Source organism: Zeus faber (assembly GCF_960531495.2).
Source record: "Zeus faber genome assembly, chromosome: 12".
NCBI classification, from domain to species: domain Eukaryota; kingdom Metazoa; phylum Chordata; class Actinopteri; order Zeiformes; family Zeidae; genus Zeus; species Zeus faber.
The window spans coordinates 21,527,543-21,541,018 of NC_137196.1; the positions used below are offsets into that span (position 1 = coordinate 21,527,543).

Consider the following 13,476-nt stretch of genomic DNA (forward strand, 5'->3'; position numbering starts at 1 on the left):
ATACGGTGACTGGGAAGGACACTGGAGAACACTGGACCGTCATTTTCACGAAACCAGTTTGAGACTATGTTTGCTTTGTGAGGTGGTGCATCATCATGCTGGAAGTAGCCATTAGAAGATGGTCAGTTGTGGCAGTTGAAGGGATGCACATGGTCAGCAACAATACTCAAATAGGCTGTGGCATTAAAGTGATGATTGATTGGTATAAACGGGCCCAAAGTGTGCCAAGTAAAAATTCCCCACACCATTACACCCCCATCACCAGCCTGGACTGTCAACACAAGGCAGGTTGGGTTCATGGATTGTGTGCCTCAGCAGAAATTGAGATTCATCAGACCAGGCTACATTTTTCCAGTCTTCAACTGTGTAGTTTCAATGAGCCTGTTCCCACTGCCACATCCGCTTTGTCTGATTAGATAATTGCATGAATATTGTACTAATATTGTACAATATTCATACTCATCACCTCACGGATGTTACCAAATGGTCCTATCTGGACTCGTATTGCCTAGAGATGTCTAGTGACGTGTAATAGGTGTGAAGGTCTTTAGTGGTCTTAATTCCATGTCACTGTGTTGCAAAGTACATTTTCCTCCAGTAAGTACTTTCCCAGCCAGCGTTAGGATGATTTGGAAATCTTTGTCACGTTTGAGTTGGCAATTAAGCATGTCATTTTTGGGATTCCTTATCTTGTAGAGAGTTAGTTGCAGTAGAAATCTGTTTTTACAGCATTATTTTGCATCGGACATCAACTAACAACAATTAAGCACATGCTGAGCCTCCAATTCGTGTAGTCAATGGACACATCGGTACTCTGACTAAAACCACTTTGACTCATACAAATGCATTAAAAGTTGAAATGTTCTAAATATATCTTTATTTAAAGTAACTTTTTCACAATTACCTACATTTTGTAATCAGTTGCCATAGGCTCAATACAATAAGGCCCTTGGAAATGGTTATTTACATCGATAGCATGACGTAGATGATAAATGATGATAAATGATAAAACAAGTTCTCCATCCCCTAAATGTTCCAGTAAGTAGAGATGTATATAGGCCTTTTTTTTTTTTTTTTCAGAAAAAAACTCAGATCACATACATAATGTGGCTCAATATGTGTAAATGGCAAAACCTGTTGAAAATGGAAACGTAAAAAGCATTTCTCCCCCCCCCAATTGGTTAACTAACGTCTAAGGAACCCATTTATGAATAATTTGCTGTATAAAGAATGTAGCGGGAACAGAGTGGTGGATGGGTGTTCAAAGACAAGACTAAGACTCTCCCCTTCCTTTTTGTCCATCAGAGCCACCAGAACCGCACATAGATGAGGAGTGTAATGAAGAACACTGCCCCTGCAGCCACCTTGGCATAGGTAGAGCGGGTATTGAGGTATTTAGCATCACCGCGGTACTTCTTTGAGAGGCTGGATAGATTGCTGGCTTTTGTGTCCAGGGCTGTGGGAGAAACACAAGAAGCATTATATGTTTGTTGACATTATGTATATCACCACAACAGAGAAGTTATTTGGAGAATAACCAGCCTGATCCGTCGTGAAGATTTAAATACGCTTGCCAGAAAGGGCTTCTCCACGTTGTAGGACTTCTTCAATGTTGGCCACCATAATTCTTTGGACATCTTGAAGCTCTGTGTTGATATTGCCAAACTTCCTCCTGGCCCTGCTGTCAATGTAGGACTTCTTCGTCTTCTGGATGTACGTGTCTGAAATAGTGGATATTTGTTCCAACCTCAGTCAAACCGCCCTTTTCAATGAGGGCTTATTCTTTCCAAATATTTATAATAATTATTTGATATAAAAGGCAGAGAGCGACCACCTGGAGGCTGCTTCCGCTGACAAAAGGTTTAATTTTTCTTTAAACGTACTAAATTGATACCCCAAAACTGACATTTAGTATGATATTTATTTATATTAAGTGCATTTTGCTTATTTTCTCTTCTTTATGTCCAGTTAACTAAACTATTAATGACTACTACGTGATTGCCTCCCATGAATGTGACGCACTTTGAGTTACATGTTGTGTATAAAGGGAAACCGCACAATGAGGGTCATGAGAAAAATCGCTTACCAAACTCAATGAAAGAGTATGGTCTGGACACCGTGGGCACTCTCTTGCCGTATTGTTCGTGGAACTCCGTTTGAAGGTCCTCCAGGAAGCCAAAGGCCATCTTCTTGGGGAAAGCAGCTTCACAGAGGACCAGGTAGCACACACCGTGCTCTATTAAATAACTAAAAAAAAAAAAAACATACAGTAACAACAGAGTCAATTTTGGGCCCTGACAGACGAAAGTCCTGATCCATCGGATATTTTTGTTCTGTTTTGAACCTGGATTTTAATCCTGTGGATGATGACGCAGGGCGAGTACTCACTGGAAGGCCACGCCCCTCGCCTCCAGGGTGCACCTGGTGGGACTCTGGGCGTTGAGCTTACGGAACAGCAGCTTGGCTTGGTTCTGGTGCTGCTGGAGGTCTCTCCCTGACTGGCGAGGAGACGCATTGAGTAAAAAAAGAAAATAATAATAATAATAATAAAAAATAATAATAAACCAATAACAACAATATAGATTTCCAATGTTGCAAGCGTGACGTAGAATGAACGCGGAGGAAAGGGGCTTCTCCATCCATACCTGTTCATCCTCCTGTATCGAGGCAGCGAGCGGTAGACCGTCCTCGACCCGAGCGATCATCGTGAGTAAAACCATGGCGGTGCCGGCGGCGTTCGCATCGGGCGGAGTCGTGTGTTCGCTCACGAAGCAGACGGGGAAACTTCGGCCATTCAACTTGTCAACTTCGTCGACGACGGTTGGCCGGAAGTGCTCGGTGCGTCTCTCAATTGGTTCCGTGTCGCAACCGATATCGTTTTGAAGCGAGAGAGAAAAAGAACAACAACAACAACAACAACAACAACCCAGAAGGTCTAAGAACAATAAAACCCGAGTTTTTAACTTTTGACAAATCTTGTTGTTTTTTTTAATCAGTGTCATAGCTTTATTGTTGGAATAATTCAAAACGGTCTGCATAAAGGTCGTAATAAAATAAAACTAATATAAAATATATAAATATAAATGAAGGCTTATTTTGTTTACATTACTGTAAAAAAAAAAAAATGTTACACGCAAAATAAAATCAATTACATTTTATTCACTTCGCATAAGTTACAATCAGACAAAAATGATGTGTTTAAAAAAAAAGCTTAATTATTATAATCGTCACCAGCGATAAATAATAAATAATCTTGATGCGGAGCGAACGCGAATATGTGCTTCGCAAAACAAAGGGCGCGACGGAGGAGCGGCGCGCCGCTGTTTGCGTCCTTCTCGTCGGGTCCCGGCGGGAGGTTTTCATTTATTTTTTTATTTTTGTATTACACCGGGGCGGCAGAGCCAGACGGTGCGCGCCAGCCCTCAGCCCCCCCCCAACCTCACCCACCCCCTGCGCCGGTTCGACGAGCACGGGGCGTTCGATTGCTCCTGCCTGAACGAGATGCGGCGACGGTGTCCAGACGCGGCGCCCTCCCGCCTCCAGTTGGGAGCCAGCAGCGCCACTTCGAACTGAAGCACCAGAGACGCGGAAGGACCCGTGGACACATCCTGCACGAAATGGTAAATGTTGTTCAGTTGCTGCTGCTGCTGCTGCGGCTGCTGCTGCGTCCGTCCGTCCTTATGGCTTTGCTCGCTGCAGCCCGTTTCAGAGCGGCTCTCCGGAAAGGCCGATTTCCTGCATTTTCTTGTTGTTTGTTAAAGGCATTGGCTGGTTGTCTTCATGCTTTACGTGCTTTACAAGTCGCAGGAGTGCAAAGCGTGTCTGTGTGTGTGTGTGTGTGTGTGTGTGTGTGTGCGTGCGTGCGTGCGTCCGTGTGTGTGTGTGTGTGTGTGTGTGTGTGTGCGTGCGTGCGTGATATTCTGGGAGCTGCAGCGCTTTCCCCGGTATCTACACTGTTGGAGATGCTAGACCAGGTTATTGAGATGTGACAAGAGCAGATGACTCTGCAGCTGGACCAGCACCATCAACACAGAACGTGTGGGGTTGGGAAATGCCCAAAACGCTATATATCAAGGCGTAATATTATTATTATTATTATTATTATTGTTGTTGTTGTTATTATTAGATCACGCGTTTCGAGGGCCGATCAGAGGGAGGAAAGCACTTGCGCGCAGAGCCGTTTTTAATCCTCTGTGGCACGGAAACCCCCATCCAGGAATAAAAAAAATAAAAAAAAAAAAAAGACCCGTTGCCACTACGGCACGGCGAGGATCTGAAAGGCCCATTGTGCGGTGCAGCTGGCACCGTGTGTTGGGGCCGGTCTGCCCCGGTGCGTCGCACATCTTTCATTGTATCGCCGCGAGAAGAACCGGAGCCAATATCCTGTGCGTTTGGACCAAGTCGCTTTAATCATCCATGTCCGCACAATTTGTGTGAGTTGATGGAAGAGGTTAATTGTCTTTTTATTTTTAGGTTTATTGTTTATAGTCGATTTATTTTATTTGTTGTTCATTTTTAGGTTTATTGTATAATTCCCTTTTTAAAGTATCTATCTAGTACTCACTTTAATAGAATGTCGGTTATCCATCTATCTGATGAAGCAGCGTTGTTGCTCTGTTCTGTGTTCCTTCCCAGACCCACACTCTCCATCTCGGCCTGTGATGCACCCCTGTGAGGTCAGCGGCTGAGGACATGGGCTGCACCTCCGCCAAGCAGGTGTCTGCCGTGCCCAGCGGCGAGGAGGGCAGGAGCAAAGCCTACAGCAACGGGGACCTGCGCTCCGGTCAGTCTGGGGAGCAGCACTCCTTCCCCATCGGAAGATGTGTGGTTTAGCAAGACGCAGTCCCAAATGGTCACAAACATTCACAAGTGCCTTGCAGTTAAATATTTTTCTGTCTGCATTTGTCAAAATTAACTTTTCCTCAGATATATTCAATGTACACATTTTTATAGACTTATAGGTTGAGTTTATGGCCCATGGGGCCAAAAAACCCTATTGTTACATCAATGCAGATTTAATGTCTATATATGTAATGAATTAGTATCCGTATATTGCTATGGATCCAAAGTTGTTGCTTTATTGTTTCCCTCTACTTCAAAACAAAGAGTGAGAGCCACCGTGAGAGGGAGAGGAGAATGGGGGTGACAGCTCATGTGTCTGCTGCTTGCCAACCGTTGTTGAAAGGCTTTACTTTGAAGCGTGAGAATTCAAGCACATAATTACTTTGCCAAGTGCTGGAAACTATTGACCCAGATTTAGCTGATCACAGTGGATGTGAGTGGATAGTCCTCTGCTTGCCCACCACTCCTCTTATGCCACGTGTGTCCTCTCTCCTAGATGAGTACAAGATGAAAGGGGCAGAGAAAGTGAAGTACATCAGCAGTGAAGAGGAGGCAAGAGACAGCCAGGACAGTACAGTATGTAGCACTTTTAATCTTTTCTTTCCGCTATTTTACCATTACATGCAGAACCGAAAATTTACTAATTGTGTGTGTACTTGTGTGTGTACTAAAGTGTGTGCACTTTTCTCTTATAGGAGAAAAGTGCCCTACTTGGCAAAGGGCAACTCACAGATGACAATAGACCGAATGGAAATGGAAAGATACTGTGAGTGTGATTGACTATTGTTTAATGAGTTATAATTTTGCTATAAAATATCAATATGCATGTTATTTACTATGAATCTCCTTGTTTCCTTGTAGTAGTATCCACTCCTCAGAAAGCCAGCAAGAATTTTTCAAAATGTTGGATGAGAAAATCGAGAAGGTGAAACAATTATAATATAAATTCATGTCTACACTTTGTAACATAAAACCCCAAAAACCCTTTCTAAATGGAAGTCTTACAACTGAATCCATGGCAGCAACTGTATGTTATAATTGTGAATTCTACTTTGTTTTGTATACAGGGGCAGGACTATTGCTCTGAGGAGGAAGATATGACATAGCACCGTCTGTCATATCCGTCATCGGTCAGTGTAAGGAACGGATGGATCAGACCACGGTCGATGGGGCTTTGTGTGGACTGCCCCCTCCTGAGAACACTCAACACTGACTTGAATCAAGCACCTTGAATCATGCCCCCTTCTCCTACCTACAACCCCTTGCGGTTGTCAGTGCCCCATGACAGATGACCCCCAAGGAACAGTGTTCACAACATTGATCTTTAAAGTTAGAGAACCTCTATATTTTTGCTTCCGCCCTGGAGCAGAATGACTTTCAAGACCCGGACTTGAACGCTTACTGTTATAATCAATGATGTCACTACAAAGGGAGAGAATGAACTTCTGATGTTTTCACTCTCAACTGGCAACGACTGGTGCAAATCCCCGGACCAGGGATTCACCTGAAATACAGATGGACATGTATATGAAGCATCCTCCAAGTATTGGAAAACAATTTGTTGGAGATTTGAGATGATAATAACCTAGCAGTGCCATTTGCCAGCTGCGAAATTTGGAACATTTCATCAATACAGTAAATGACACCCCTAAAAAAGTCAACGGGTAGTAGACTTCCTGCATTCCATACACTTTATTTTGACAGTATTAACCTTTTTATACAAAATCTTGGCCATAAAATACAGTGTATTTCTGTCCATGTCTATTTATGTTAAGATGTAGGGTGTTTGTTGAATAAGGCTCAGGGTTGAATTGTTCTTATCATGGTCTCATGTAGTCAAGTCTTCTTCTTACTAGGGAATGTGGTTCCATTAAATCATACACATATGCACATACAGCAACAGGGTGGCAGGTAATGCCCCTTCATTATCAGTTCCAATTGAGGTATTTAGCGCAAATTCTTAGAAAAGTGTTCTGTCCAATTTGTCTCTCTCATGTGAAATGTTGCTGTTTATAATTGTTAATCCTTTTTTCTTTTTAATTTGTTTTGTGGGTTTTTTTCTAGTAAAATAAAAAAAAAAGCGTTTTCAAAGCAGTGTATACTGGCGTTGTTTGAATAGGGAAATCAACTCAGTTTCTCAGAAAGTAAATTAAGTGCCTTCTGTCTGATATTCGTGATATGCTCCAGTCAGTCACCTATTCCTTTCTCTGAAAACTATCACTCACTGGGTTTCGGCACTTTGGTAGCTTCCTTGGCGGCTTTGGCCACATGCCATATCCATGGACGCTTCGTTTTTCCACCAGCAGCCATTTTACCCGTCGGCCCATGTCTCCTTTTCATAAATCATTCATGCAGCCAAAACAAGACTGCAGTGATTTTTGCAATCTTCCCAGGATGAACGATCAGCGTTGGTGGTGTCTCTTGCGATGCTGTCTGCGGCCCCGGTCCTGGCCGGGCTCGGCAGGAGGGTCTGGCGTCACTAGTCCATCGGTGAACCTCTGATAGACCAGGCTGGAATCAGACGCCACTGCACACAACAACATGGGAAAGCCCCTGTCCAACACCACACGCACACTACCCATTCGAATCAAGAGAAAGGGGCGGGGGGGGGGGGGGGCAGAGGGCGTCAATGTCCAAGTGCACATGCATTTCCTCGTCTTAAAAGTAACAGCTGCATGCTTAAAAAATGGAAATGAGCAGGGACAGTATACAGCGGTTTCCAAAGGGGAAAAAGTTGAGGGCATTTTCAGCATCACCTTCTGTGGCTCAGAGACCGGTGCACGGGCAGGGGAAGGACAGTGTGCCTGGGTGCATCATCCTTTTCTCTTCCTTCCAACAACACAGACTGGAGCTCGGGGCATTTCGCGGCAGACACTTCCTTCCACTGGCGAGCTGAACACACGGACGGGGGGAAGAACACGTTGAAAGCAGGAGGAACGGCCCCACTCTCTTGACGGCACAAGCTAAAATGGACAGGTAAGCCCAGTTTTGGATGCAACTATGTCTCCCAGCGGAGCTCCAACGACGTCTCTTACAGTGGTGCAGTTACGGTAAAGCCTTTTGGAACTCACCTTCAACGAGATCCATGTAGACAAGGAAGGCGGCGTGGACTTGAGCGCTGTCACCCACATCTAAACTCAACATCTCCTGATACTAGAGAGAGAGGGAGAGAGAGAGGTTTTCAACATTAGCCGACGGCCGCCCGGGTTCCTCGGGCTGTATCGGAGTGGTGACACCTGCTCCCTTCACCATTGGGTGACGTAGAATGCCGACGAGGGGGGACGGCTCCCCCAACGCGTCCACGTCCGCCGCGTGCGACGCCTCCGCCATTGCGGCAACTCAAGTAATACGGGACATTCGCGAGGAAAAAACGCGGCCGTGAACGCGGCGGTGGCGGCGTGGGCAGACGTCACCCTGCGCTTTGAAACGCTGCATCGTTTTGATTGGTTCGCCGATGTCCGACGGTACAAGTCGTCCGGGTGGGAATTGTTGCCATGGTCGACGTTAAAAGGCCCACGACGCCGGTCTCCAATAATACTGTAACGCTATTTTATATTACCACACGTCCTTTTTAGGGAGGACCTACAGAGCTTTGTAAAAATGTGCGAATATGTACGTACGATATCGACATATCAGAGTGTGTGTGTGTGTCTGTGTGTGTGTGTGTGTGTGTGTGTGTGTGTGTGTGTGTGTGTGTGTGTGTGTGTGTGTGTGTGTGTATGTGTGTGTGTGTGTATGTATATATATATATATTCGTCCTTATTAGGGAGGACCTACAGAGCTTTGTAAAAATGTGCGAATATGTACATACGATATCGACATATCAGAGTGTGTGTGTGTGTGTATATATATGTATGTATGTGTGTGTGTGTGTGTGTGTGTGTGTGTGTGTATATATATATATATACACACACACATACACACACACACACACACACACACACACACACACACACACACACACACACACCCATGGCTCAAAATAGCCGCAAATGAGACCAAAGTGATTGCTCTTTGTTTATTTTCAAATTAATTTTTAGTTAGTGTATTTTGCAATTTATTCTAGCTTCTTGATGATTTCTTGGCTTATTCAACAGTTGAATTGTTAATTATTTAGACTTATTGTCTAACAGTATGTTGTTGTAATACCAATTTCATGTTTAAAGTTAGTTTTTTATTGTTATTCTACATTTTATCTAATATATTATATTCACTCGGAGGTCAGGTGGTGTTTCACCAAAATTGAGCACAATACAAGATGAGAGTTATTCATAATGTTTGCGTATCGACTGATAGATACTTGTTTTTACCTGTTACCTGTCTCTACCTGATACCTGTGTATCTTTCCCTTCCTTTCTCCTTCTGTCTTTGCTATCCCTTATGTCTTGCCTCTGCTTTGGCTAACCATGCTTTCGCTTCCTCATATCCATTCTTTCGTCTCTGCTTTTCTCTCCCTTTTGATCTGCCGTCTATCGCTGACACCAACCTTTTACACTCTTCTACCTCTAACTTTCCCTTAAAATCATAATGTTTTTTCCATTTTTCTAAGTACCTTACGTTATTTTGTCCCCTTGTCTGCATACGTTTCGCATCTCCTTCGTATTTTACTTTCTTTTGTCCTTTACAATACCACAAACAGTTATTTCCCATTTTTATTTATTTTTTATTTATTTTATTATTTTTTTCTTTTGTTTTATCTTTTCACTTATTTTTATTTTTGTTTTCGTTATTTTCAGCACTTTCATACATCAATATGTTGTTAACTCAGGTCATGGGGGATTAGTTTATGTTCCAAACGACGTCTTTCTGAGCCTTCAATTTTGGAGCTCTTCCTTGGTTTTATTACCTTCTCTCGGTTTTTTTTGTTTTTGTTTATTTTATCTTTTTACCTTCTAGTTTTATAACCTTACTTTTCCTTTGGGAGATAAGCACAGAGAAAAAGGATTGTATCTTCTTACCGCTGCGAGTCAGCAGTGATTTCAAGGAGGAGGTTAACCTAGATATTCCTAATTTTGGAAGTCAAGGAGAGACTAATCCTCAATTCAACCATTATCCTGGTACCAATGAAACAACCCATCACCTGCCTGAATGACTATCGCCCCGTAGCACTGACCTCTACCATCATGAAGTGCTTCGAGCAGCTAGTCAGAACCCACATCTGCTCCTCCCTTCCTGATACCCTGGACCCCCTTCAATTTGAATATCGCCCGAACAGATCTACGGACGACGACATCGCCCTGGCAGTGCACACCACCCTCTTCCACCCGGACAAGAGCAAAACATACGTGAGGATGCTGTTTGTAGATTACAGCTCAGCATTCAACACAATTGTGCCCGCTAAGCTTGTTCCCAAGCTCTGGATCCTGGGTCTTAACACCTCCCTCTGTAACTGGATCCTGAACTTCCTGACGGGCAGACCCCAGGTGGTGAGAATGGGAAATCTCTCCTCCTCTGCACTGACCCTGAGCACCGGAGCCCCGCAGGGCTGCGTACTCAATCCCCTCCTGTACGCCCTCCTCACACCTGACTGTGTGGCCACGCGCAGCACCAACACCATCCTGAAGTTTGCAGATGATACCACCATCCTAGGTCTCATCTCCAACAACGATGAGTCCTCCTACAGAGAGGAGGTCAGCGTCTTGGCAACATGGTGCCAGGATTGCAACCTCTCTGTCAACGTCTGCAAGACTGAAAAGATGATCCGGGACTACAGGAAACGACAGCGGGGGGGCACACCCCCATCCACATCGACGGAGCTGAAATGGAGAGAGTCTCTTGCTTCAAGTTCCTCGGTGTGTCCATCAGTGATGACCGCTCCTGGTCCAGGCAATCGGACGCGGGAATAAAAACTGCCCAAAAGCGCCTATTCTTCCTGAGGAGACTCAAGAAGTTTGGCATGTCTGTCAGGACTCTCACCAGCTTCTACCGATGCACCATTGAGAGCATTCTCACTGGCTGCATCACCGCCTGGTACGGCAGCTGCTCCGCTGCTGATCGCAAGGCGCTCCAGAGGGTGGTGAAGACACAGCGCATCATTGGTTGCCACCTCCCCTCCGTGCAGGGCATTTACAGCAAACGATGCCTTAGGAAAGCATGGAAACTCATAAAGGACTACAGCCACCCAGGCTTTGGACTGTTCACGCTGCTGCCGTCTGGTAAACGTTACCGGAGCATCCAGGCACAGACTACCAAAATCACAAACAGTTTTTACCCTCAGGTCATCAGGCTTCTCAACCTGCAACATCTGTAGTCACCTATGTAAATTAAATGTACATCACCACAACTACAGGTACATATATATATCCTTATAGTTGCCTTGTTATTTTATCTTTTTATGCCCACTACGCAGTTGTTGCCTGTCATGCCCCAAGAATTTCATTGTACCGAATGACCTTGTGTTGTACTGTACACTTGACAAATAAAACACTTTGAACTTTGAACTTTGGACCACGTTTATACCATATCACACCCATGTAGGTAGAGTGAGGATGGAAAAACGAATGTGCTAAAAGTTACAATGGCCGGTTACGATTATGGCAGTCTAGGTGTGCAAAGCATTCAACAACAACAGAACACATTATCCCCATAACTGGGGATCCCCATAAAATCCTCATAAAAAATGAAAACTCTATCTTTCATAATAACCCTGCTAGAGCAAGGTTTCAATCACATAAAAAGGCAGGAGCAGCTGATGGGGGTCATCCATCTTGCATAGCAATTGCTAAAGCCATTTAGCCACATCAACCAGTACTTTGGCCTAGCCAGTGAAAGCACATGTCTTTTAGGCAGGACAACCTGAGTTCAAATCACAGCACTACCTGCTCATGTCTAGATGAGATTTCAATGTTCATTCCACTTTGGGCCTCTCTCTTGGCTACCATTGTGCAGTGTAAACACGTAGTGAAGGACTACAGTTGCAGAAAAACAGAACATACTGCACTGTTCAGGCTATGGAGCAAAACATTAGTTTTCACCAGAGTGCACATCTCCTTGGACACTGGTAAAAATGGCCATGGTGGACTGTATTTCAAGTGCCCCTGGCTGGATATCGGGCTAAGTTTTCAACAAGCAATAATCACATCTCAGAATAACTTCATGGACTTTGATGTTGCCCTGCAAAAGTAGGATATATGGGGCTTCAGCCTTTCATGTCTACTCTGAGGTTTGGCTGACACACAGATGGTGCTCTCCTCATTTCTATTTGGATCATTTTTTTTATAGAATTCAAATTTTTAGAACAATATGATGGACCACGTCCATACCATATCACACCGATGTAGGTCAAAGTGAGGATGGAAAACGAATGTGCTAAATGTTACCATGGCCGGTAACAATTATGGCAGTCTCGGTGTGCAAAGCATTCAGGGTGATGCCCTGTTATAGTACATGGGGTAAACTCCAGTTTGAACTTGACTACTTACTCTGCATCCCGTGCCCTGTTTTTCAAATTAAAACTATGGACAAGTAAAAAACATGCCATTAATATAAGCAAGTGAACAATAAAGAACAATTGTTTTATGTCAGTAAGAAGCTTTTCTTTTTTTGGTTGCTTAAATTTTTTTATGGCCAAAACACAAGCGTCAACTGCCCGGGTTAGCTCAGTCGGTGTGCTTGGCCCCATAAAAAATGAAAACTCTATCTCTCATAATCACCCTGCTAGAGCAAAGTTACAATAACATAAAAAGGCAGGAGAGGCTGATGGCGGTCTTCGGTCTTGCATACCAATTGCTGAAGCCATTCAGCCACATCAACCAGTACTTTGGCTTAGTCAGTGAAAGCACATGTCTTTTAAGCAGGACATCCTGAACATCAAATCACAGCACTACCTGGTCATGTCTAGATGAGATATCAATGTTGTTTTCACTTTGGGCCTCTCTCTTGGCTACCATTGTGCAGTGTAAACTCGTAGTGAAGGGCTACAGTTGCAGAAAAACAGAACATACTGCACTGTTCAGGCTACAGAGCAAAACAGTGGTTTTCACCATGGTGCACATCTCCTTGGAGACTGGCAAAAATTGCTGTGGTTGACTATATTTCAAGTCTCCCTGGCTGGATATCGGGCTGAGTTTTCTGCAAGCAATAATCACATCTCAGATTAACTTCATGGACTTTGATGTTGCCCTGCAAAAGTATGAAATATGGGGCTCCAGCCGTTCATGTCTACTCTGAGGTTTGGCTGACACACAGATGGTGCTCTCCTCATTCCTGTTTGGATACATTTTTTTTATTGCACTCAAATTTTTAGAACGATACGATGCACCACATCCAAGGGTGAGGCAAATCTTAGGAATGATCCCAGAAAGTGTGAACCACCTTCATGACCATGGTGTCTCCTCTGCCAGGTAAGTACATGGACAGCACGGGTCAGGCCTTCTGCTTCATGTCCGTCTGCCGCACGGTTCTCACACGTCAACAACAATATTTTGGGGTATAAACTGTCCCCGTCGTAACACAACAACACCCCACGGAGGGTCCAGGACCATTAATTAAAATTATTGATCATAATAATCCGACAAATAGATGAATAATTTTCCCTATGTTTCTCATAATTCACCGCTGCCTTCTAAAATATTTCCTTTAAACAGACGGAGCGCAAAGAGAAAATGTAGGAAACGTCGCTGTTTGTTGTTTCAT

The 13,476-nt window shown here is 44.1% G+C and overlaps 3 protein-coding genes across 4 annotated transcripts; 1 reads left to right on the forward strand and 2 right to left on the reverse strand.

The window, feature by feature from the left end:
• Positions 1-867: 867 nt before the first annotated feature.
• On the reverse strand, positions 868-2,828 carry sec22ba (SEC22 homolog B, vesicle trafficking protein a). Its single transcript, XM_080010714.1, has 5 exons — positions 2,646-2,828; positions 2,389-2,498; positions 2,087-2,247; positions 1,575-1,721; positions 868-1,456 (listed from the first exon to the last, which is right to left on the reverse strand). Exons 1-5 carry the CDS (start codon positions 2,718-2,720, stop codon positions 1,302-1,304), a joined length of 648 nt encoding a protein of 215 aa, XP_079866840.1. The 5' UTR covers positions 2,721-2,828; the 3' UTR covers positions 868-1,301.
• A 679-nt stretch (positions 2,829-3,507) lies between these two features.
• On the forward strand, positions 3,508-5,984 carry LOC307238258 (uncharacterized protein C1orf21 homolog). 2 transcript variants are annotated; one of them, XM_080011187.1, is made up of 6 exons: positions 3,508-3,620; positions 4,636-4,783; positions 5,339-5,418; positions 5,538-5,608; positions 5,704-5,767; positions 5,910-5,984. In XM_080011187.1, the coding sequence occupies exons 2-6, from the start codon at positions 4,693-4,695 to the stop codon at positions 5,946-5,948; spliced, it is 345 nt and encodes a 114-aa protein (XP_079867313.1). In that variant the 5' UTR covers positions 3,508-3,620; positions 4,636-4,692; the 3' UTR covers positions 5,949-5,984. The 2 variants fall into 2 exon arrangements, with proteins under 2 accessions (XP_079867313.1, XP_079867314.1); XM_080011188.1 differs by having other exon boundaries at positions 5,707-5,767; positions 5,910-5,980.
• A 1,251-nt stretch (positions 5,985-7,235) lies between these two features.
• Positions 7,236-8,172, reverse strand: tsen15 (TSEN15 tRNA splicing endonuclease subunit; the record flags this gene model as incomplete). The annotated part of the gene is made up of 4 exons (XM_080010434.1): positions 7,236-7,416; positions 7,599-7,734; positions 7,914-7,995; positions 8,092-8,172. The coding sequence occupies 4 exons, from the start codon at positions 8,170-8,172 to the stop codon at positions 7,245-7,247; spliced, it is 471 nt and encodes a 156-aa protein (XP_079866560.1). The 3' UTR covers positions 7,236-7,244.
• Positions 8,173-13,476: the final 5,304 nt, after the last annotated feature.